This window comes from Vidua macroura, chromosome 37, assembly GCF_024509145.1.
Source record: "Vidua macroura isolate BioBank_ID:100142 chromosome 37, ASM2450914v1, whole genome shotgun sequence".
Taxonomy (NCBI): Eukaryota; Metazoa; Chordata; class Aves; order Passeriformes; family Viduidae; genus Vidua; species Vidua macroura.
The window spans coordinates 810,042-834,919 of NC_071607.1; the positions used below are offsets into that span (position 1 = coordinate 810,042).

The 24,878-nt window shown below is 52.8% G+C and overlaps 3 protein-coding genes across 3 annotated transcripts in view; all 3 read right to left on the bottom strand.

The window, feature by feature from the left end:
• LOC128821238 (serine/threonine-protein kinase PAK 3-like) overlaps positions 1-24,878 on the bottom strand; it is a 244,825-nt gene that overhangs the window by 69,978 nt on the left and 149,969 nt on the right. The gene's annotated exons all lie outside the window — the stretch shown is intronic.
• LOC128821268 (zinc finger protein 3-like) overlaps positions 1-24,878 on the bottom strand; it is a 111,145-nt gene that overhangs the window by 27,541 nt on the left and 58,726 nt on the right. The window lies entirely within an intron of this gene.
• LOC128821255 (zinc finger and SCAN domain-containing protein 2-like) lies at positions 6,639-10,400 on the bottom strand. The gene is made up of 2 exons (XM_054002203.1): positions 10,268-10,400; positions 6,639-8,456 (listed from the first exon to the last, which is right to left on the bottom strand). Exons 1-2 carry the CDS (start codon positions 10,298-10,300, stop codon positions 7,269-7,271), a joined length of 1,221 nt encoding a protein of 406 aa, XP_053858178.1. The 5' UTR covers positions 10,301-10,400; the 3' UTR covers positions 6,639-7,268.

Sequence of the window (24,878 nt, forward strand, 5' to 3'; positions counted from 1 at the left end):
CCCTGAGGTAGTACTATCCACTGATAGCGCTTCATGGGGGCTTCTCTGTTGATGGAGGGTACGAAGAAGGCAAAACAGGGAGCATCATCTGGATGTAATGGGATTTGAAAGAAGCAATCCTTAATATCAATACGACCAAATTATAATTTTGAGGTAGCATTGATGGAGATGGCATACCCGGTTGGAAAGAGCCCATATCATCTACTGCTTCATTAATTTTTCTTAAATCGTGGAGGAGTCACCACCTGTCCTTCCCCATTTTTTTAATTACAAACACCAGAGAGTTCCACGGGCTGTTTGTCTCTTCTATGTGACCTTTTGCCAATTCTTCCTCCACTAATTTTGTGAGCACCTGTAGTTTCTGTTTACTCAGCGGCCACTGCTCCACCCAGACGGGCTTATCTGTGAGCCATGTTAATTTCTGAGTGGGGCGCTCCTCAGTGGCCACACCTAAAAATGCTGGGGGGCTGGAAATTCCAATTTGGCTTCCCACTGAGCCATGGTGTCTCTTCCCCATAACGTGAATTCGCAATTGACCACGAATGGACGTACTGAGGCCAGCAGCCCGTTCGGACCCTTAATTTGGACAATATTTTTGGATTGCCTCATAGGCATGTCCCGCCTAGTCCTAAGACTGGCGTGGCCACACTCTGCAGCTCCCAGTGTGACAGCCACTTGTGTGGTGGGATGACCGTCACGTCTGCCTGTGTCCAACATCTCCTGAAGATAGGTAGAACGCCCCTTGCACATGAGTTTACACCCCACGAGGGGTTTTTCCTCTCCCAACTTCCCAGCATAAAAGACTGAGAGTTCCAAGTCATTGCACAGAGCATGAGGAATTGGAATTGCCTGTGCAATAACTTGGCCCTTTGGTAGGAAGAGGTGGGGGGGGTGGACACAGCGTGCCGCAAGAGAGAAGAGCCTCGGACTAAGGGTGGAAATCACCGGAGGAACCTCTATCTCTAGTGGGGTGCTTTTTGTGTCTCCAACTATGAGGTACCTGCAGTTCAGAAGGTCTTCTTTCCTCCTGGTTTCACAGCGGCAGATGTGCGATAGAAGCTCTGCCTCCGCTATGAAGAATTGCCAGCCTCGGAATGGAAGTGGACAGAATTGGTGAGTCGGAGCCGATAAGGCTCCCTGATGTCAGTGGTTGAGAGGCAACCGCTCACAGATGGAACTAGATGGTGAGTCATGGCTCCTCACGCGGCACCACGACTTGCCTCATTTTTATCAACACGCGAGGCAAGTGCGCGTTCATTCCCTAGTTAGTTTTTTGAAATGGTGGGGTTTCCGTCCCCGCTCCCTCCTCTCGCAGCCCCGGGCGGTGCAGTCTTTAGAAGTGGGCAGCTATCCTGAAAGTGTCCTTCCTGATGGCAGTGGAAGCACCGGCGTGTGGATGGAAATCACCTTGGCACTGAGTTCCTTGGAGGAGCAGCAGCTGATGCGACCAGCTTATCTCTTGGTCTCTTTGGGGCTTCCTCCTCCGTCAGGTGTGCTTTCAGAGTGCATCAAGGGTGCACTCCTTGATGATCTGGTCGAGGGTTGGCAGTGGTGAGGCTGGCAGTGACAGGATGATTCTTTTGCACATTGCATTAGCGTTCATGTGCACCACTTCTAGGACCAGTCCGTCTCGGTGCTCAGGTCTCTCCACCCGTCTCTCGACCGCTGCCCGGACTCTGTCTACGAAATCTACAAAAGGCTCTGCAACACCTTGTTTAATTGCAGTATAGGGCACCACCGGATCCTTGGTGGGCATGCCCAGGAATGCACGCTCTGCTGCACCCCTGGTCATGTCCAGCATGGCCGTTGGAATTCCCTGAGCCTGTAGTTGCCCCTCACTCCATTCTCCCTCACCCACGAGATGGTCTAAGGTGATTGATTCTTCCGCGAAATCCAAGCTGTAAGGCCCCTCTCGGATTTCGGGAAGCAGGTCTGCTGCCAGTTTTTTCCACCTCCTCTCCCACAGGCTGTATTCCAATGGGAGAAGCAGGCAGCTGAACAGACACTTAAGGTCTGCTGGCACTACGGTTCTGGATGTTAAAGTTGCTTTTAGAATGCCCTTAAAGAAAGGGCTTGCTCTGCCAAATTCACGCAATGTTTTGCAGACCTCTTTCACTGATTCATAGGGAAGGGGTGCCCATGTAGGGTTCTCCCCTCCCCTGGCGTAGGAGGCTGGAGTGCGGAGCGACTGCTCAACTTCATAGACTGGGCCCGTCCCCTCCCCTCCCCCGCTCCCCCCCCGGGTATCTGAGGAGCAGGAGGACATGGGGGCGGGTGCGAGGGACAGGGCGGACAGGGCAGGGAGAATCTTCTCCCTGGGACAGTGGGGCAGAGGTGAGAGAACCCTCCCTGTCAGGGGAGGGTGGGGCTGATGTTGCAGTAGGAAGTACGTGGAAGGAGGGAACACCCACCCGAGGGGGAACAGGGGGTGGGGTTGCAACCCGATGCCTTGAGTGGGCGGTGCTCACGCCCACAGGGAAGCAGGAGGGGGTGGGGTCAAACGTGGGGACAAAGGGGACAAAGGGATTGTGGGAAGGGGAAGCCCTGCCCTGTGGCCACCCTCCATCTTGGGAAGACAAAGACCCAAACCATGTGGCCACGGCTTCCTCAGGGGAAGAAAGAAAAGTGTTCAGGGAAACTGAACAGCGTGGGGTAGTGCCAAAATGGGGATTCTTAACTGGGAAAAAGGGATTGGGAAAGGGGTTTGGGGTCGGTTCCTCAGCGAAGCAGACAATTTCGCCGAGGCAGGGACGCCGGGGGGCCTTGGGGGAGCCAGGAGCACGGCCCATGTTTGTGGAGCTGCCCTGCGTCTCATATCGACAGGGTACCCACCCCGCCCACCCGGGTTAGGGGAAGAAGGGATAGGAGACAAGGATGGGGAAGTGGTTTCAGGGAAAGCAACAGATTTTCTTGATGGCTTTTCTCCTTCTCCGTTCGCATTCCACGCGGACTCTGTTTTTACAACCTCCGATATTAATAAATGGAGCTTGGGGAAGCAGTCTTTTACGGAGGGATCTCTGTCGATTCCCTCTGCTAGCCTGGCCCCTACACACTCCCAGAACTCTGCCTTGTGGGCATCCTCTGCAGTTAAGCGTGGGCAGGAGAAAAACAGCCATCGCACAAACTGGTTGACCGAACTTTTGGGGTAGGGGCCCTTCACTGATAAAATCCCCTTAACTTGGGTATAAAATTCCCTTTGTTGGGTAGATAGCACGGTCCCCATGCTATTTCTACCCACAACCTCACCCCTGGTGCAGAAAAAGAGGGGAAAAAAAAAAACCCCGCAAAAGACCCCGGCGGCCGCCACTCATGCTGCATGCTGCGTGTCCGTACCCTTGGAAGCGTTGCAAAGCCCACACAAGTGATGGAGCCTATAGCCCAGGTACCCTCCCACACTGAGCACTCACCAAACTGAAATCTTCGCAAATAAAAGCTGCTACCAGGGTTTTCTTTCCTGGGAAGCATCCGTTCTTTGGTTTTCCGTGGCCGCGAATGGTTATGCTTCCAGTCCCACGCAGAAAACACGGCATGTTTCCATGTGGGTGGCAGAGACGTCACTGACTTACTTCGGGGGCTCTTTTCCTGTTTTCAGTCCAGCACGGAGCACTTTTTCTGCGGACCGTGACTCTGCGGTGGCAGTGGGTTTCCGCACGGATCGCGCTCGCTCATCTCGGCAGCGGCGCGGCTTCGTGGCTGCGGCGCTATCTCGGTGCGGCTCCTGGGTGCTTTTGGGTGGCTCTCCACCTGTGCTACAACTCTGCGCTGGCCGTGGCCCCGACATTGGTCGCCACTTACTGACATGCGTCACTTTTCCCACCCCAACCTGTTGTAGTGTGTTTTGTTTAAAATTCATGTATGCCCCTGTTTTCCTCCTTAATCCCCTCCTCTCCCGAGCTGCCAATCTTCCCAAGGTCCTCCCTAACCCCCTCCATTCCAAGTTGTCAGTCCTCCCTCTCCCCACCCCTTTCTCCAGAATGTTTCTTGTCAATCCTCCCTATCGCTACCCTTCCTTCCAGAATGTTCCTTGTCTATTTTGTTATACTCGACACCCTATTTGTTACTTTGTGTTATTCCACTCCCCTACTTCTGATAGGTTTATAATAGTTTAGTCCCATCTTAGACCACTCCCCAGCTTTACCCTCATTGGTTAATGTTCCTGCACCCATCCTCCTGAGTTACTGTATAAAATTTCTGTTCACCCCCCGAGTCTTGTTTTAGGGCTCCATCTTGTCCATCCCATAAATACATTCTGGTTTACCCCAAGACCCGTGTCTTCGTTATCTGTCCCTGCACCGAACCTGCCGATAACTGGGATTGCAGAACTCGCAGGGGGACGGTCGTGCCCCTGCACTCACCGCCCAGCACGCCCCGTGCGATGGCGCGCTGCAACACCAACCGACTCCCGAGAGCGCGGCTTGGCGCCTCGGCTCCTCATCAGGGTCGGCGCACCACTACTTCCGGGCACTTCTGTAGCTGCGCCCTGGGATGGGATGGCCATGCGTTGTCGTCGGCGTGAGGGAAGGAAACGAAGAGGCAGGGAATTGTCCAAACCCGTCCGCGTAGTGGCTGGACACTTTATTGGTCACAGGAGCCGCAATGGAGGAGCCACGGCCGCTCCCAACCTTGCGTGGACGAATCTGGCCCCGAGGCTGGGGTGCCGCGGAGGGATATAGGGGTGGGACAGGGCAGGACTGGAGCTCTCCGCCTGATGAACACAGATGCTGTGGCTGTGAAGTTGCCACAACGGCCAATGGGCACACGACAGGGGCGGACACGGGGGTTCAGGGCCAGTGGGACCATGGGAATGAGGTGATGAGCACGGAACTGCCGGGGACTGGATGGGGGAGTGGTCACAGGAGTGGCACGGGAGAAGACCCAATGGCCAGCAGCCTGGGGCTAACTTCCCTGGGGGGGGGGGGGGGGGAAGACACGGGGGATACACAAGGATACATGGAACCGGTAAGCTAACAAAGACCAGAACCCCAAATCTGAACCCAAAACCCAGGATGCAACAACTGGACACCACCTGCAGCAAGATGCTGATGGGGATCGGGGCTCCATGCTGCACTTTGTCTTCCTGGCGCTGGGGCTCGGCTTCTACCTGCGCAAGAAGGTGAGTGGGGGTCCCAGGGGTCATGTCCCCCTCCCCCAGAGTGTGTGTATTCCCCCCGGGGCCCCCAGCCCGGTGTCACCCCCTTTTCTCTGCCCACAGAGCTCCTGAGCCAGCAGTAGCCGCAGCCCCTCCCCGTGGCCTTGGGCCTGGCCAGGACCCCCCGCTCCATCCCCGCGCTGATTTTGGGGGGGGTTGTGTGTCCCCCCAGCTCTGGTGTCACTCTGCCCCTGCCCAGCTGCTCCCAGTGTTCCCAGTAAAGCTTCCCAGTTTGCCCCAGTGCCATTTACTGGGGGTGCTGGGAAGGGATTTGGGGGGCTGTGATTGGAGAGGGCAGAGCTGGCCCCGGGATGGATTGGGAATGGGGACCCCCATGTGTTCCCCCAGTGTCACCCCACTCTGGGGACTCCTTGGGAGGCACCTGAACCCCAACACGACACCTAGCGCTGGGATCCCCCAAAGCCACCAGGGGAATTTGGGGAAAGGGCATATGGGGGATGCCCAGGCCGGGCCCAGAGCCCAGCGCTGCCCAGGCTTGACCTGCCCCAGCTCCATCCCGGCTCCTCCCTTGGGATATGACAGCATTGGGAAAATGGAGGGGTGAGTTCCAAGGGTGGTTGTAAGGGGGATGGGGGTGGGAGAATGGATGGAGGAGGAGGAGGAGATGGAGGAGGGCAGAGAAGGATGTGGGGTTTGAAAGAGGAGGAGTGGGACCCCTCCCAATGCAATGTTGGGGTCCCAGCCCCATCCCCCGCTCTTCTGGGGTCGCAGCCCCCTCTTTTCCCCTGCTCTTCCACCCCTTCCCCACTGCCCTCCAGTCCACCACTCCTGTACCCCATGCTTGGTTTTGGGGGTTCCAGGCCCCTCCTGCTCAGTCTGAGGGTGCCATCCCTCCTTTCCCTCAATTCTGGCAGCTCCTGGCTGCTTTTTCCTGGGAGGAATCCCTCAGTTTTGGGACTTTTGGGGTGCAGTTTTGGAGGGGGACAGTTCTCTCTGGTTTTCCCCTCCCTGTTGTGGCCTCTCAGCTGCCCCTGACACCCTGGGGGTGCTGGGATTTCCCTCCTGGGGACAAGGACATTCATCCCCTTCCAGGAGCCCAATGTCCAGCTGGGGCTCCAGGTCAGGGGTCCTTGAGCAGCTGCCCCAGAACCTCCGCCAGGGTCTCCGAGCACAGTTGGAGCCGCTCAGCCTGGGCTCCCCAAAGACCTCAGCAAGGCCCAAGTCCCTCCCAGGAACCCTCAACTCCGTCAAACCCAGCATCCCCCACATCGCCTGCCAGTTCCCCCCATGGCACCGGCCGTGGCCATGTCCCCACATGTCACTGGCCATGCCCCACCATCTCCTCACCCATGGCTGTCTCCCCACCATATTTCCATCCCAGTCATTGTCCCCCACACCTCCATCCATGCCCGTGTCCCCCCCATGTCCCCATGAATGGCCCTGTCCCCCTCCATGTCCATGCATGCCCATGTCAATCTCCATGTCTGTGTCCCACCATGTCGTGTCCTACCATAACCACACCCATGTCTTAGTTTAATGTCTTTATTTTTACCTCAATATTGGATATTTTGAAGGGATGAAGAGAAATGAAAAACAAATCAAGGCCAAAAGAAAAGGATTTCCGTGTCTGTGCTGGCTGAGGATCTACGAACTTGAGTAGAAGGGAAGAACCTTTTCTGGTGGAATTCCCACCCCACTGTCTCCAAAATCTTGTTTTTTTCCAAAGTTTTTCACCATTTGGCTGCAGCAGACACCCTTGGGCAATAGGAAATGAAAATCGTGGAATCCCTGAAATTGGAAAAGACCTCCAAGTCCATTCAGTATTCCTTGATGCCACCAGAAGACAGGATTGAATGCAAAAGATTTTATGGGGTTGAAAGTCAACAAATCCACTCTCCCCAAGGAATTCCATTTTTGGTCTGTGTCCTAATGGATGTTCCTGCCCCTGAGTTCATCCAGGTGCCCACAAGGAGCCAGGAAGATGGGGAGCACTTCATCAAGGTATCTTCCCAACATGGACCACCAAGACAACAGATCACCAGGGCTCTGCCCAATGAGGGTCACTAAGGAACATCCAGAGTGGATCCTCCCATGGGGAATGGAGTTGGGAGGAGCGTACAAAGCTCTTCCCGCACTCAGGGCATTCACAGGGCTTCCCTTAGTGGCGCCTCCGTTGGTGTTTGGTCAAGGTTGAGCTCGTGGAGAAGCTCTTCCCGCACTCCCCACACTCGTAGGGCCTCTCCCCGGTGTGGATGCGCCGGTGCACGGTGAGGTGGGAGTTTAGCTTGAAGCCCTTCCCGCAGTCGGGGCAGCGGAAGGGCCTCTCCTCTGTGTGACACCGTTGATGTACGAGGAGACTGGAGCTGATCTGAAACCTCTTCCCACACTCAGGACACTTGTAGGGCTTCTCCCCGGTGTGGATGCGCTGGTGTTTTCTCAGGTCAGAGTGCCACCCATAGCTCTTCCCACATTCCAAGCAGGTGTAGGGCCGTTCCCCTGTGTGGATCACCTGGTGCCGAATCAGGGCTGAGCTGTCTCTGAAGCTCTTCCCACATTCCCCGCACTTGTAGGGCCTTTCCCCAGTGTGGATCTTTTGGTGCTCCATAAGCTGGGAGTTCAGGCTGAAGCTCTTCCCACACTCCCCACACTCGTAGGGCTTTTCCCCTGTGTGGATCCTCTCGTGTTTCCTCAGGCCAGAGCTCTGGCTGAAGCTCTTCCCACATTCCCCACACTCATAGGGCTTTTCCCCAGTGTGGATCCTCTGGTGTTGCATCAGGTGGCCCTTCTGGCTGAAGCTCATCCCACATTCCCCGCACTCATAAGGCCGGTCCCCAGTGTGCATTACCTGGTGCTGCATCAGTTGGCCCCTCTGGCTGAAGCTCTTCCCACATTGCCTACACTCAAAGGGCTTTTCCCCAGTGTGGATCCTCTGGTGTTGGATCAGGATGGAGTTAAGCCTGAAGCTCTTCCCACACTCTCCACACTCAAAGGGCCGTTCCCCAGTGTGGAACCTCTGGTGCAGTCTCAGGCTGGAGCTCCAGCTGAAACGCTTCCCACATTCCTCACACTCGTAGGGCTGTTCCCCAGTGTGGATCACCTGGTGCTCGATTAGGTGCAAGCTCCGGCTGAAACCCTTCCCACATTCCAAGCACTTGTGGGGCTTCTCCCTGCCATGAGCCTTCTCCACCAGCTCCGAGCTCCGGCTGGATCTCCGGCCGCCTTCCTGGCTCAAGGGGGCTCTTTCCTCCCCGAAGCTCCCTGGGCTGGGTTTGCAGCCACTTCTCGTGCGAGATCTCCAGGGCTTTTCCTCCTCCTCCATCCAGCCACACCCTGGGAATGAAAAATCCTGGGTTGGGGAAAAAACAAGAACAGAGCGCATTGGACTGGGAGTTCCTCCTTGCCCACTTCATCTCAGGAAGTCATTGGGCATCTTGTGTCTGTAAGAACCTCCAAAACATTAAGATTGAGCCCAAAAATCCTCCAAACTTCAAGACACAGATCAAAACCTCCCCAAACATCACGATTCAGTACAAACTCCCTCCAGATTATAATGATTCAGCCCCCACGAACAACCAAAGCACCAACATTTAGCCCAGTAAATTGGAGAGATCCCATGGCCTCTCCCATTTTTAGGAATGAAATTACTTTTACAGGACTCCTCTGTCTGCTTTCTGGACAGAAACCTCTCCTGATGTCAATTTTTCAGCACACCCTGGGGCTCATCCGGAATTCCTTCCACCCTCCAGGGCGGCGGGCAGGGAGCGCAGCTGAAGGTGCCTCACCCACTTTGGGTGATCGGCTCCCTTGGCTGGCGGCGGCACCGGGGATTGATTGGGGACCCGGCAGTGACCAGGAGACAGACGAGTGACACATCAGGGGAGTCTGTGAAGAGGCAGCAGGGAGAGAGCACTGAAAATCTCACCCGTGAGTGCACTGGGATCTTCGGGGAGTGAACATGGCAGGGCACCCAGGGAGGGGAGAAAAGGGAAAGCCAAAGAGGGGTCCTAGCTAAAGGGATGATGATCCCAAAATATCTCTGAAGGATCCCTTGGGAGAATGTTGAGGTAGTTTGCACATTCCCCCAGAGGTAATTAAGGACATGGATACCCAGGGGGGCAATAAGGGAAGTGGAGAAGGGATTTGGACAACAGGGGATGGATGGTGTTGGTGTGCTGGGAAGGGATTGGGTGAAGGGGAGTGTGCAGGAATATGGTGAAGGCAAGAAGCAGCAGGAAAAAAATCTACATGGTATGAAAAAGGATGATGGAAAAGACAAGTAAGAGAAAAATACTGAGGATCAGGATGTATTTCAGCAGGGTCTTATGCTCAAAATTTGCCAGCTGATCCAGATCCTTTCTATCCCCGGTTTCCAGGACAAGAAAACAAAGAGTTCGGCATTTCAGGGTGTTTCTCTGTGGTGGGGAGCCGCAGCACCGGGCGCAGAGCTGTGGGACTGGGAGCATGGGCTGGGGGCCTGTGGGGAGCTGCGGGGCCGGGCCGGGGCTGTGGGGCAGCTGGGGCTCAGCGCCGAGCGCTGCCTGACCCCACCAGGCCCAGGCAGGGCACCACCACACCCTCCTCAACTTTTCTCTGTTCACTCCACTCCTGCACATGACATCACTCACTGAAGCAGGTCACTCTCACACCTGCACTCTCTTGGCTCAAGTCATTGCATCCCCCTAAATGCACTGTCTGTGTAGGGGAGAATTGGTTCAGTCTATGGCTATACAAGAAAAGTCCAGCCAAACGCCACTCCATCATCTCCTCCTACCTAGGATTTCTCTCCCATCTCTTCTGACATCTCAGGTCCCAGACTGCCTCTCTTCTCTTTGAAATCAAGGAGGAGTAGTGTTTCACAAAGTTTTCTTTGCCCAGGAAATGGTTAAAAGTCTCCAGCTCCCAAGACAACTGAAATCTTGGCTGCCCAGGACTCCCACAGCTGGGCACCTCCTCCCCTCTTCTCTTCCTCCTCCTCGGCACTACTGGCACATGATACCAAATTTACAGGTGGCCCAGGCTCTCTCTCTCTCTCCCCCCCTCTGGGGGGGGGGGGCAGGGGGGGAAACAAAGACATCTCAGTGTTTCTCCACCCTTCGTGCAGGGGCTGGCCCGTTCCATTCCCTTCACCCCCCTTCTCTTTCCAGGGCTCCGGCCTACCTCAGCTATAGGCCGCATGGCTTCCCCTCCCATCCCAGCCTGTGGCTGGGCAGGGGAGGTCTGGACTCTTCACTGACCAGAACAAAAGACAGCACTCCCCTGGGAGCTCTCTGCTTTTAACGGCCTGTGTTCTCAGAGGCGCATCCATGTCTTCAGTGGTTACACCAGGTGTCAATATTCAAATCTGACCACTGATTGGCCTGACCACCACTTCCCAAGAAAACTCACTTCCTTATCAACCCATGACACCCCACCATCCCCAGGCAGAGTCAGCAGTGGCCCCAGGAGACGGGACGCCCCGGCCGCTGCCCGGCCCCGTGGAACTGCCGGCCCTGCCCACCGGGGGGGGTTGCCTTTGGACACTGCAGCAAGACAGGGACTGGCTCTGGGATACGGGCTGCGGAGGGGACCGTGAGCACAAAGAGGAAAACAAAGGAACAGCTGGGAAATGGGGATTATAAGGGAAGGATCAAGATGCTGATTGGGTCACTGGAAAACGAATGATTTTGCAGAAAGCTCAACATGTCAGAGGATGAGCACCCACAGGAAGCGAGCGGGGCTGCAGGAGTGGCAGAAGAAGGCCCTGGAGTACTTGGGCACAAAGGCACAGCAGCTGAATGCAAGAAGGGATGAGCAAAAGGCCAAGCTGAAGGCAAAGGCCATGGCACAGTTCCTACAGCCCCTCGGGGTCAACCCCAGGGCCCAAGGGGGCCCCAGCACCCAGGGGACTGGGTCGGCCACAAGCACCTGGCAGAGGCATTGCCCTCCTGGGCAGGAGAGAGCCCACCCAAACAGCCCCTGGGAAGGACTCAGGGCTCCAGCTGCAGGGCACAGGAACACTGGAAACAAAGACAGCAGCACCCTCAGGAGGAGCAAGCCCACCCCTGGATGGACATGGATTGTCAGGGGTGTCACAGCTCCCATCCCAGCAGGGCACCACAGTGGAGCCCTGGAGAACATTCAGGGTGGTTCTGCATCGAGAGGAGGCCTCTCCTGATGGACACAGGAGCCTCTCCATCCACTCTGAATCTTAGACATAAGGGGGGAAAATGCTAAAAATGTCTTGGATTTTTCAGGGGAGAAGGGGGAAAGAGGAGTGGCTTTATTCAACCACTCTTAGCAGATATGGGGAAGGGTTTGAAATGCAAGAATTTTTATTTGCTCTCAGTTGTGATTATAGTTTACAGGGAGGGGATTTGATTGCTAAACTGGGAATGCAAATTGATATTCTAAAAGGTGATAGAGAGGCTAGTTCTCTTGTACGTTTTTGTCACATGTCTGGCCAGGCCTATGCTGAAGTGAACCCAGAAGTGTGGGTAGCCTCAGGGAAATGGGTAAATTAGATATGGAGCCTCTCCAAATTACTTTGAAGCAACCAGGACAAGTGGTGTCTAGAAGCAACACCCTAATCCAAGGGAGGGAAGTATGAAAAATGCGTATTATATGATTGGCTCCTTGCAAATATTAAAATGAATACTATATGTGTTATGTTGGAAAGTTATGCTGTAGTAATCTCTTCTAAGTAGTGCTGTATTAATCACTTTTAAGTAGTGTGCTGCATACAGTTTTTAGCCTAGAGCATAATATTAAAATAGAAACTATGTGATGCAAGATACTTTTTGTAACTAGCTCAAGGAATGCAAAAGATAATCAAGAAATTCTTCGCATTACAGTCTCTGGATAGAGATCACAGCAACAGACACCAAGATCCCCAGAGAAGAATTATTGTCTCCTTTTCAGAAAAGCTCAGACTTCGAGGAACCAAGAAGGTTGATTTACAATGGGGGGGGGGGGGGGGGGGGCGGGTCTAAAATTAAGCAGAAACACCCTGGTTTGAAAGGAATGTTTGAATCATGTATAAGCTATATGAATATGCAATAGGCTATTGCTTTAAGGGGTAATCCTTTGTTAGCAAGGTGTGCTATTTTGGCAGAGTGCCAGGCACCCGGAATCCGTAATTGTTTACTTTTATTGTCTCTTACTCTCCTGATTGTTATGACTATTTTCATTACTATTAAACATCTGAAATTTTAACAAAGGTGAATGGCGTTTTTCACAGGAAGGAAGGGGAATTAGACAAAGCGCAGGACAAACTGGTGGAGCTGTGTGTGCTTTTAAGAGCCTGGCACTGAAATGCCCTGAGCAGCAAGGCTTCAATATCTTCTGGTGACACCATGTCAGCTAAAAGGGGGGCAAAAGCAATTCTGACTTCTTCAGCAATCACTAGATCACTTATAAAGGCATTTCTAAAAGAAATAATTCCAAGAGAAGGGATTGTGGAAGCAATAGAATCAGACAGTAGAACTTCTTTTACAGTAAAAAAATCCTTCAGGGGGTTATGGCAGCTTTAGGAATACAATGGGACCTCCATAACCCCTGGCACCCCAGAGCTCAGGTTGGGTAGAAAGAATGAATGGGGAAAGAAAGAAACACCTTTGGAAGCTGGGGAAAGAAACCAAGATGCCATGGGTACAGCTTTTGCCATTGGCTTTGGCAAGAGTAAGAACCAGACCCAGGGCAGATATTCAATTATCTCCCTCTGGAATTCATGTCTGGAATTCCTTACCCTGGTAATTCTCCACCTAGTGCAGGCTGGAGATAAGGGATGTACAGTTAAAGCAGTCTGTGGCCAGAATCCTGTCTCTTGTGAAATCTCTGCCACAGGAAGCTGGGCTGGCACAGAGCCTGCCTTGGCACTTTGCTGTTCCCAACATCCAAGCAGGACATCGGGCCCTGCCTAAGGACTGCAAAGCAGCACCACTGGTGGCCAAGTGGCGTGGCCCATGCCAAGTGGCCCTGAGGCCAGAAACAGCCACCAGCACAGCTGAACACGGGGGGGACCCCTCAGCCTCGGCTCCAGGGCTCTGAAGCCCCGGAGATTTGCACTTCCCGCCTGCAGCAGGAGGATGGGAGGCCCCCACTGAGCCTGCACTGAAGGCAGTGCAGCAGCAGTCAGGACTGCACAGCAGGGCAAGCCCCTGGGCCTGCCCACACATCCTCTGCTCAAATCCTCCGCCTGCCCACCCTCATTTGGCATCTCTAGCCACCGGGGCCAATCCTTGCTGCCACTGCTGCAGCTTCAGTGCTTTCTGTGCCTGCACTGCCGCAGCTGCTGGGGAACACAAGGGCACAATTCCACTCTGGGTCTCAGTTACACACACACTGCGCTGCCTGGGATTAGAGTCCACCATGAGAATGTTTTTTCTTAATAATCCTACTTGCATATTGTCAGTAAGGTTTGGGCCTGGGGTGTGAGACTCAATTTTTATTATTAGCAGAAGAAGTAAGAAAATCTTTCTGTCTTTGGATTCTTTTTGTGCACGTGTTTGTGTGGCCATTGGAGATTGCAAAATTTTGGCATGGGTTTTTTGGTGTTCACCTATAGGCTGCAATTTGAAAAACTACAAGAGCTTTAAAGGTGACCTTTTAACTGATAAACAGTTAATAGAACACTGGTCAGAAAAACCCCCAAAAATCCAAACCCTGGCTTTTGCAGTGTGAGTCACCTGATGGCTGCCCTGGAAGAGAAGCTGCACTCCAGGCAGCCAGCAGAGGAGCTTTTGAAATGCAAATTAACACTGCTGGGGCAAAGTGGGGACAAAGTTCCTGGCTCTTCTTGCCTGGGGCAGGATTTGGGCTGATTCCCTCTATCCCTCACCCCAAGCTCTGCCTGCTTGCACAGATGCAATTTGTACAGCTGAAGGCAGAGCCCATGGCAAGGATCTCTGACTCTGCAACAGAAACTGGTGAAGCTGCAAAGGAAAACAGCAAATGGAGAATGTTGTGAAAACTTCACTAAAATAAGGAGGGGGATCATCCCTGTGCCCACCCCAACATGTGCTGTCACTCTCTATGCTATACAGGGTGTATCAAGCACTGGGGTTTTTGCTCTAACAAGTTCAGGGAAATCAGTTGGAATTCAAGTATTTGATGATGTAATTAGAAAAAAGTGCCCAATTGATACAGCCCCAGCTTGAGGGAGCGCCCAAAAATGGGGAAAAGATGAAGGGCCACCAGAACAAATCCTACAACACCATGGATCCAGCCCCTGGGAACCCGAACCAATTCATACCAGGAGACAGAGAACCCATTTATCATTTCAATGGCATCATTCGATTACAAGCTGTCCTCGAAATGAGAACCAGACAGCTCCAGCTCCTGACCGCCCAGATGATGACAAAAGTGGTGAAAAGATAACAAAGGAAATAGGAGAGCAGTTTATCTATCAGTCCAAGCATGGAAAGGATGGGAATGGGACACGGTTTCGTGGTTCCCTGGCAGACCATGGGTTAAACGAATGCTGTTTCTCCTCTTATGTGCTACAGCAACTCTCATCTTTTTACCATGCTCCACACCTTGGGAGTGCAGCTCATCCAGCAGGTAAGCGAGGGGATGCAGGTGGCAGCCAGGCCTCCTGATCCAGAAACGGCTACAAAAGGACAGGGAATGAGGTCACCGAGAATAATCCCAAAACCAAAGAACACCCCGGAAAAGAGACCGAGTCAATGGAAATTAAAAGTTTGCAAAGGCTATTATCGAGAAAATAGGAAGACGAGGGATTGAAAGGAAGCAGACAAATGTGTCTTTAGAAAAAGATGGTGTGAATTTCATAGGCGATGGGGCAGGGACTTGTACATAAGAAAGTAATAGGAAAATCGATCCGTTTCAGAAAACGTTATTGACACGTTATTAGCTGAGCTGCTGCTCAGCTAAGATCATACTAAATTCCTGAACTTCGAAAAGAACTAAGACTTAACAGAGCCATGAATATCGGATGTTATATACAAGGAGGGCTGCACATTAACGAGGACATGCAGCAGGCGCATCGGGAAGTCTCAACCTTCCAAGTTCCTCAGCCAGTGGGCAAAGGCAGAGGGAGATGCGGCCGGGAAAATGAGCATAAAAAGGAGGCTGCGTACTACAACAATGGGAGAGACCGCATGGCAAATGCCCCACGGCCTCTCCCTCTGCTCAGCAATAAAGTCACTTTTACAGGACTCCTCGGTCTCCTCTGGGCACAGAAACCTCCGGCGACGTGAATTTCCCCGTACGGCCCCGGCGACGGGGCAGCCACCTCTGTCCTAGCCACAGCAAGCGGGACGAGGCAGCGCTGCTCCGGCAGCGGCTCCTGCCCAGGCAGCGGCGGGAAGGAGAGCGCGGGCAGCCGCTCCCGCAGCGCCCTCGGCCCAGGGCCACCACGGGCCGGACACGGCACAAGCAAGCCGCCGCAGCCCCCTGCCGCCCCCTCCGCCCGCAGCGGGCCCCGAGCCCCCGCAGAACCCAGCGCGGCTCCCACCTGCGCCGGGGCCGCCTCCCAGCTCCGCCAATGCCGCCTCCCCGGCCTCCGGCCGCTGCCGCCGCTCCCAGGCCCGCACAGACGCTCCGCCAATGGCGCCGCTGCCCAGCCAGGGCCGCCCTCAGGCCGCCAGCGGGGCCGTGCTTCGCCCCGCTCTCACCAATCAGCGCGCCACAACCACGACTGACGGCACAGCCGGCCAATCGCAGCGAGGGGCGGGCTCTGCACACGGCACCGCCTCGCCCCGCGCTCTCAGGGCCCCCCGGGCTGGGCGAGGGCAAAGCCGCAGCTGAGGAACAGCCCTGGAACGGGCCCGGGCCCGGGCCGGCATCCAGCGCAAACACAAACAAACTTCTCCGCACCTCCCGACACGGCTTTCCCGGCCCTGCGCCTTCGCTGCCTCCGCCTCTGCGGCAAGCCCACGAGCCTCACTTCTCCTACCCCTAATTAGGAGCATCAGTGCATCGCTTGGATTTCCCCCAAAAAGGGAAAACCGCCCCAAACCCCTTCGGCTGAGTGCGGGAGTGGAGAGATTTCTGGCAGAAAATGACAAAAATGGTTTTTTCCCCGGGCTGGGAAGAACCAACCAAACCGAACTGTGGTGGCACCCCCCAGCAGCGCCTCTCTGCCGCCCCAGCTGAAGCCCTCGCTGGCTGCTCCAGGCTCCATGGGCACACTGGGAGCTCTGGGAAGGGGCCCCGGCTCGGGGCGCAGCCCCCGGGGCAGCCCCACGGCCCCCACGGCAGTTCCAAGGCTCCTCCGGCCGGGATGCAACGTGGCAGGGCGAGCAGGGGAAGGGATGGGGCTGCCGGCGCCAAGGGAACACGAGGGACACCGGGGGCACTTCACAAACATTTAATGCAAAAGAGAAAATCCTAGGAAAGGCAAAAGCAACAGCATCACGAGGCCACACGAGGCATGTCCCATTGTAGTGGGGTGACGCTGGCCCAATGCCAGGCACCCACCAAAGCCGCTCTCTCACTGCCCTCCAAGCCTGGACAGAGCAGATAAAATTTAACCAGGGTTCAGAAGTTGAGCTAAGGACCAGGAGAGATCCCTTATCAAACACCGTCTGTTTCTCCTTCTTTTCCTGCTCCTGCTCCTGCTCCTGCTTTTCCTGCTCCTCCTTTTCCTCTCTCCCTCCTCCTTCTCCTTCCTAACCCCACCTCCTCCCCAGTTCCTGCCTTCTGTGTATTTAGAGTGGTGAACCTTACTTGTTTTTAGAACTAGAACAAAGATCCAGATGGAACATGGGTTGCTGGTTTTAGTCAGAAGTATCAGTGCCTAAAGGTTATGTCTCCTTTGCTCTGGTCCCGTCCTTGTTCCTCCTCAGTGTTCAGGCTGGGTGGGCTATGGGGTGTCCTTGTTTGCTACATTTTCAGAGTTCCTCTTGGATCCTTTGGGCCATAGGCTGTGCACTCTGGGGGAAAATGCATCACCTGCCTGATGGCAGGGCCCCTGTGGATCCTGCAGGTCTTAGGCAGGAAATGGAAAAGGATGAAATGCATTCATTTCCTGTTCTTTAGACACCCATTGCTCACCCTAGGCTTTGAACTAAATCAGTTCAGCGTGGACATTTGGGATTTGCTCCAGCCCAATTCCTTCGTGTTGGGTCTCAGTTTTCTCTTGCGCACCTTGCATGGCAGAGGGCTGGTGGCTGCTGCGCTGTTGTTGGAAGGGTCAATGCACCCAGGTGTTTGTGAACGCTGCAGGCAGCAGAGATCTCCTGTCTGGGCTGGCTTTCACTGCCAGGGCCTAAAGTGTTGCCTCTTTCTTCTCTGCTGTTTTCTCTCCAGGGCTTTCGGAACTGTTTTTAAAGGACACGACAGGGCCACAGGAGGAGAGGTCAGTGTCAACGCGCCCAGCACGTCTGGCAGCTCTCCAGGGCTTTCCCCTCTGCTGGGAGCTGTGGCTGCAGCTTTGGGGGCCAGCAGAGCTTTCCTACACAGGCTCCTCCTCTGAAGGCAGAGCAGTGTCAGCCTGCAGAGCACAGCTGGGACAGACTTGGTCCTTCTGAAGTGCCCAAAGGAATGCAAGGAGGGCAGCAGTGTCTGTCAGAGCAGGACACGCTGGCTTGGTCTTCATATCTAAAAGTGTGAATGCATCAGCTGCTGCAGACTGAAGACAAATTTATCTTCATCCCAGCCTTGCACAAGAACAATATTTAGCAGTTTTTCCATCCTGTCTTTCATCTTCAAAGGGTACCTCAAGGCCGAATTAGGAAGAGATCCTGCTTGGGCTCAATTTGGGGTTTTAGTTCCACTTCAGCTGTTCACAGAGAGAGAGGGAGAGAAATGAGAAGATGGATGTCCAGAGCAAAGCTCTCTCCTAAACCCTGCAGTTGTGTTTGGCTCTGGGGTCAGTGACAGCTGTGACAGGGATCACCTGAGCAATGGATGTGTGTGTGTCATGGTTTGACACTGGCGCAATGCCAGCGCCCCCATGAAAATACACCTTCCCCAAATAAATGCTGTGAGATGTTATCAGGAACAGAGCAGAGCAGGCCCAAGCTTAATAACAAAGAAAAAAAAAAACTTTATTAAACTACTACTACACAAGACACACACACAGACTAAATCCAGGATGAAGACCTTTTAAAACACACCCCTCCTCCTCCCAATTTCCAAAACACCCACCATGAAACACCACCCGGGATTCCTGATCAAATTACCACCCTTCAGATAATCAATACTCAGTCCATCAAGGGAGAGATGAGTCTCTCTTGCACCACAGACCCCCCAGGAAACACAGTTGCCACCTCCTGTGTTTCCCTGTCACACATGGCAACCGCCCGGAGAAAATCTGCCAGTGTGACACTCTCCCTTCCATGCCACAGTACTCTCACCACCGTGCATGGACGGCCCTATGACTGCTCATAGGGCTCCTTTAAGGATGCTTTGCCACAGACCCAAAGATACAACAGTTCAGCTTCTCATCCTGGGACTACAGCCCCCCACATTTTCCCCTGGGGCCAAGGGTCCAAGAACAGAGATCATCTTCTTCCCGAAGACAGAGGGCATCACCATTCCCTCCTCAGCTTTCTTCTGTTCTTGCCATTCCTGTGCTGTTAGAAGCTGAAGCAGGTCTCCTTGGGTCACCACTGCATCCCCCTAAAATGCAGTCTCTATTGCAGGAGATTTTGGTTCAGTCTATGGCTAACAAGAAAAGTCCAGCCAAAAGCTACTTCATCATCTCCTCCCACCTAAATATTTCTTCTTCTAACATCTCAGGTCCCGGACTGTCTCTCTTCCACTACAAATCAAGGAGGAGTAATATTTTACAACGCCCTCATTTCCTGGAAAGGGTTAAAAGTTCAGACTCCCTGGACGGCTGAAATCTCTGTCCAGCATCCCGTCTCCCACGCTGGGCATCATCCCCCCCCTTTCTCCTTCTCCTCTGCCAGCAAATTTCCAGGTGCCATCAGGCTCTCTGTCACTTTCCCTCTGTGGAAAGGACAGAGGTGGGGGAACAAAGGCATCTCCGCTTCTCTCCACCCTTCCGTCCACAGGAGCTGGCTTGGTTCCAGACCTTCAGCCCCTTGGCCTACCTGGACAAGGCCGTGTGGCTTCCCCTCCCCCACCCAGCCCATGGCTGGGCAGGGGAGAGTCTGCACTCTCTGACGACCAGAACCAAAGAGACAGTTCTCCTGGGAGTTCTTGCTTTTAACCCCCTGTGTTCTCAGAGGCGTGTCCATACTTTCAGTGGTCACTCCAGGTGCCAATATCCAAACCTGACCACTGATTGGTTTGACCCAACTTCCTGGGAAAAAAAAAAAATTCACTTCCATGTCAAACCACGACAGTGTGTTTGCTTTGTTGTGCAATCCCAACCAGAGCAGTTACATCTGAAATCATGACCAAATCTCATAGAATTGCTAAAGGGTTCCCAGCTGTTTTTCTCTGGTTTCACAGAACCAGAATCACCTCCTGCTTGCAAAATGTGTTTGAATAATAATAGGAGTATTGAGGCCATTTGAGAAGACTGTAGGTGAAGAGAATGTTGTTAGAGCTTGGAGGCTGACAGCTGAGGGGCCATTTCTGCAGAGCTTGCAAGGTCAAATGTCTCAGGCCATGTGTCCTGTAAGCAGCCCCAAGCGAGCAGAGCAGTGGGCTGTGGGAATGGCACTTGCTGAGCTCTGGTGTCCCATCCCAAGGCAGTTTGGCACAGCCAGGCTTCGACTCTCCAAAAAGACTCGCTCAGTGTTTGCTGCGGCCTCCTGCCACAGACTCCTCCAGTTAAAGGTCTGCAATGTCCCTTCAGGTGGCCATAAAGAAAATGAGTCTCAGAGGGCAGAACAGGGAACGAGCGGTGAATGAGCTCCTGCTCCTGAAGGACAAGAAGAACCCCAACATTGTCAACTCTTTGGACAGGTGAGTGCTTCAGGCCTTATCCCGTGCCCGGGCCCTGCTTTAACCTTTCCTGGCATCCGGAGTCTGTAGCCTGTTTTGAAAATGCCTGACCCAGCCATGTCTTCCCAAAGCAACAGCCTGGCAGTTCACTCCCTCCATATGCTTTTGTTGCTTTGGTTTGGTTTTCCTTCAAGTTGACCCTGTTTTCTGTGTCTTACAACAAGTGCTGATAAACCACAGCAGAAATTATTTCCCTTGCCTTCTTCTTCCCAGCCCTTTTCCATTGCTGCAGGATGCCAGGAAGACCAGGTTCCTGTTTCCAGAAATGCCTCATTTGTCAATTTTCACTGGCCTTGCCTGTTTCTGAAGGGACGTTCTGAAAGGTTTTCTGACCCCTTTTGTCCCAAGTGCTGCACGGCCTCCTCCCCTGGATAACCCTGGGAGTTGTGTTGCCTTGTTCTGGAGAGAATGGTGGAACTGATGAGTTCAGAAGCTGAACCAGCTGGGGGCCAGTGTTGTGGTTCCACATTGATCTGGGCTGTTGCGAAACTGCATTTTTCACCCGCTTGCCATCTAAGGCCTCTCCTTTCTCACAGGTATCTCCTCCTTTAGACTGTGCAGATTCCCAGGGCTGTGCAGCCTGGCAGGAATGTCTCTCCATCTGATCCTGTCCTCACTGACAAGTGACCTGGAAACAATGCTCCACTCCAGGCTTTTCCATGGGGGAATTGAGCACTGCACATTGGTCTCCATGCCATTGTTTTCCTCTTCCAGCTTCCTTGTTGATGGAGATCTCTGGCTGGTGATGGAATACATGGATGGAGGAACTTTGCAGGATGTTGTCAGACAGACACGCATGGCTGAAGGAGAGATGGCAGCTGTCAGTCGGGAGGTGAGGGATCCTGCTTGTGACTGCCATGCCTTGGACACGATGGTCCTTCCCAACAGGGCGTGAGAACAGGAGTGGCTCCATGCTCAGGGCTTTGTTTCTCTGTTGTTTTTATGAGCTGGAGAAGAAAGAGCCTCTGCAGTGAACGGGCAGCCCACAGCACTGCACTTCTACTGTGTTCTTGTTCTCTTTCCTGCTGTTGTGGTTCTCTCTGTCTGTTTTGGATTTGATTTCCTGTTCTCAGCTTTGCCTTGAACCGTTTGCCTGGAGCTTGTCTGCACTGTACTCCTGGCCTGTCACAGCAAAGTTGCTGCTGGCAGAATCCGAAACTGTCCTTTCTTGTGTCATATATTCCGGCCATTGGTTTTTACCCTCGTGTTTCTTGTTCTCTCTCAGTGTCTGCAGGGCCTGGATTTCCTCCATGGGAACCGGGTGATCCACAGAGATCTGAAGAGCTCCAACCTCCTTCTGGGTATAGACGGCTCTGTCAAGCTGAGTGGGTGTTCCTGGCCAGGCACGGCGCTCCCGGGCTGTAAAGCGCCTGCAGATCTGGTCCAGCAGTGTGGCCCACAGCTGGCTAATCCACAAGTGCCCAGATAGTTATGGATAGCTCCATCAGAGAAACAGGAGGACGCTCAGGCTGCCATATTCCACGAGGGTTTTATTGTAGGAGAGGCAGAGGGCGAGGGAGGTGGGAGAGGGGCAGGGAGACAACCACTCAGAAGAGAGACAGGCTCTGAGAGTGCCGAGGGAAGGCGGGGCTGGGGCACACAACAGTGGAGGGGTAGGAGTGGTCAGGGTACAAACGAACCAATAGGGGAAAGGCCAAGGGGAGGAACAAGGATGGAGTAACATACACAGAACCAGTGGAGAGAGGGGAAAGGAGTGGCTTTACAGAAAGAACCAATAGGGGTAACGAGAACAATGACCTTTCTGGAACAGGGGAGTAGACCAACTGTTGACTGACATAGATCAGGGAGGGCATAACATCTGATGGATAAGTTTACTTATACTTGTGTAACCTCCCAGGGCAGTACAGGGGCCCCTCCCACATCTCTCCCTTTTCTGTTAATTAAATCAACATTCCCTAAGGTTTTAACTAAAGTCTTCTTAAAGATGGTTAAAGCAAGGGAAATAATAAAAATGATAATAAAAATCCAACATAGTCCTTTTAAGATCGGAACCACCCACCCAGGAACACCCCATTGTGTGAGCAGTCTATTCACCATGTCCGCAGCCCGGGTCTCTGTTTTGAGATCTTTAACTTGTGCTTGGATCCACTGGATGTTTGCTTGGATGGACGTGCTTCTTGATGACAGGTTGAAGCAGCACATCCCTTCGAAATCTTCACAATTGTGGCCATGGGCGAGCAGTACGAAGTCTATTGCTGCTCTATTTTGCAGCGTGGCCTGTCTGGTGGTTTCTTTGTCCAACAGCAGGTCTGACAATGCGGCGGACGTAGCATTGGCCTGCTTACTTAGCCAACGCCCCAGGTGAGAAATCTCACTGAGGGCCTTTGCGGCTGCATACCAGGGCAGAAGGATGGATGCAGCGACCCTCTTGCCCTTGCCCCAATCATAAATTTCTGAGTCGCAATATGGATCAAATTCACCATAGGATCATTTTTTGTGAGCCAATTGACTTTCTTTCTTCCAATCTAAAATTTGGGTCTTGTTGGGTGTCAGCGTGGTAAGTTTGCCAAGGCTACAGGGACCCCCTTTGGTCTTGGAGGGGATCCCAGCCCACACTCTGTCCCCGCAGATCAGAAACACTCCCCTGGGGAGCTCCTTGGGATATGGGTAGGACTTGGACCATATGATGCTTGTATAATTGCACCAGTCATCATTATACCTTTTGTCAGTTGGAGAAATATCTCTGATGGTGTCTCGATGGTTTGCCTGTGGTGCCTTCTAATAAAATCGAATGCAAAAATAGGCTCTTATCAACTCCAGTAGTTCCAATTCCTGGGGTTCCTGTGGTGCATGCAGAAGGGTCCTCACCCACCAAGCCAGGAGTCCGCCAGGTTAGGTTTCATCCCTGCATAAGGATAGTCATTTTTGGACAGAGGGACTCCCACCAGACACGCAGACAATGGGTTGTCTACATTGCCCATGGCCATACAGAAGTGGTCTTGTCCAATGGATTTCGCCAGCGTGACCCACACATTTTCTTTGGGCTGTGGAACGATCCAGCTCCTTGCCACTTGAAGCCATACAACTATGGTAATTATGGTCGCAGCGATCAGACGGCTGTGGGATGTCTTGACTGGTGCCATCTGGGTGTTTGTTGTTTGGGTGGTTCTGGTATAACAATAAAACAAAACATGTATTAATGAAAGTGTTTTTAATTCCCTTCCCTCCTTTCTCCCCCCTTTATTAAAGGTTATAAAATAAATTAAAACTGTGGGCTAGGGATAAAGGGTAGAAGGTCGAGGGAAGTGGTAAGAGGGAAAAAGGAGGATAAGTCAGAGGGGAAGGGGGTAGCAGGAATTGTGTCTCTAACAGTTGGTAAGTATCGCTGGGTGATCAGCATGCAGGCGATGAGATTAGGTGGCACAGTTTTCTTTCTCTTGCGTCATCTGCACGACCGAGGTGTCTGGCTGAGTTGGCTGAGATGTTTCAGGAGCATGGTTTGGGGGTCTGTCGTCCATGGGCGTGATGTCCAGGTAGGGTTTGATGAATTTTCCGGGAATCCACTTGGGACCCTGCTCAGTGGAGACACATGCATACCCTCTTCCCCAAGTTAGTAATGGGTATGGACCTTGAATATTTTTTGACTCTGGATCTCTAATGAGCACTGGATGCCTTTCCTTTAAGACTGCTCTGGTGTTATTATAGAAGTGTCTTAAGATGGGGGGGGGTTGGCTCCCTATCAGAGCAGTTCATAAAGTTGTATACATATAGGGCTTTGCACAGTCTCTCAACTGGGGTAATCAACAAAGTAGGGTTATGCTGCTGTTCTATGAGTTTCTTAATTTCTTTATGGGATCTTTCCACTACAGATTGGCCTGTAGGATTGTGTGGGATGCTGGTGGTCTGGGCAATCCCCCATTGTTGTAAGAATTCCCGAAACTGTTTGGATGTATATCCCGGACCATTATCAGTTTTTAACACTTTTGGCATGCCCAGGGTGGCGAAGGCCATATAAAAATGTTTGATGATGTCTTTCACCTTCTCCCTGGTGTGCAGGGAGGCAAATATAGCTCCTGAAAATGTATCAACAGATACATGGACATACTTCAGGCGTCCAAATGGCGCATAATTCGTGATGTCAGTTTGCCAGAGTTCTAGAGCTCCCAGCCCTCTAGGGTTGATCCCCGTTGCCACAGATGGGAGGGCAAAGGACTGGCAATTGGGGCAGGTGGAAATTATGGCTCTGGCTTGCTCTCGCAATATCTTAAATTATCGAGAGAGCACTGGCGCGTTTTGGTGGTAAAAAGCATGGCTAAACCATGCTTGTTGGAAAATATCCGGTAAAGTAGGTCTGTCGGGTGACATTTGTGTTATCATGGCTAATAAGTCTGCCCTTCGGCTGCCCTCAGCAATATAGCCTGGTAAATCAGTGTGCGACCGGACATGCATGATATGGTAAGGTTGCTCCCTGTGGGAGATCAGCCAAGTTAATTCTGAGAGCAAGCTAAACAATTTTTTATTCTGAATTTCTTTGAGCAGAGCATGTTCTGCTCGCTCTGCTATCCCGGTGACATAAGCTGAATCTGTTACCAGATTGAATGGCTGTTGAAATTTTTTGAATGCTCTCATGACCGCAGCAAGTTCTGCGATCTGGGGGGAACCCTCAACTATCTGGATGTCAGACTCCCACTTCTGAGTGTCCGGGTCCTTCCAGGTGATCACTGATTTGTGGGATTTACCTGATCCACCAGTGAATACCATGAGAGCGTTCTTGATAGGGGTTTTGCTTTTGAATGTCTTTGGAGCCATATGTAAAGTGTCCTTGAACAATTTATGTTTTGGATAGTGAATCGAAATCTGTCTGGGATAGCTATCAATTGCAATTTGCAAATTCTCATTTGTTTGCAGTAATGAATCCAATTGTTCCAAATTTAAAGGTAGGTAG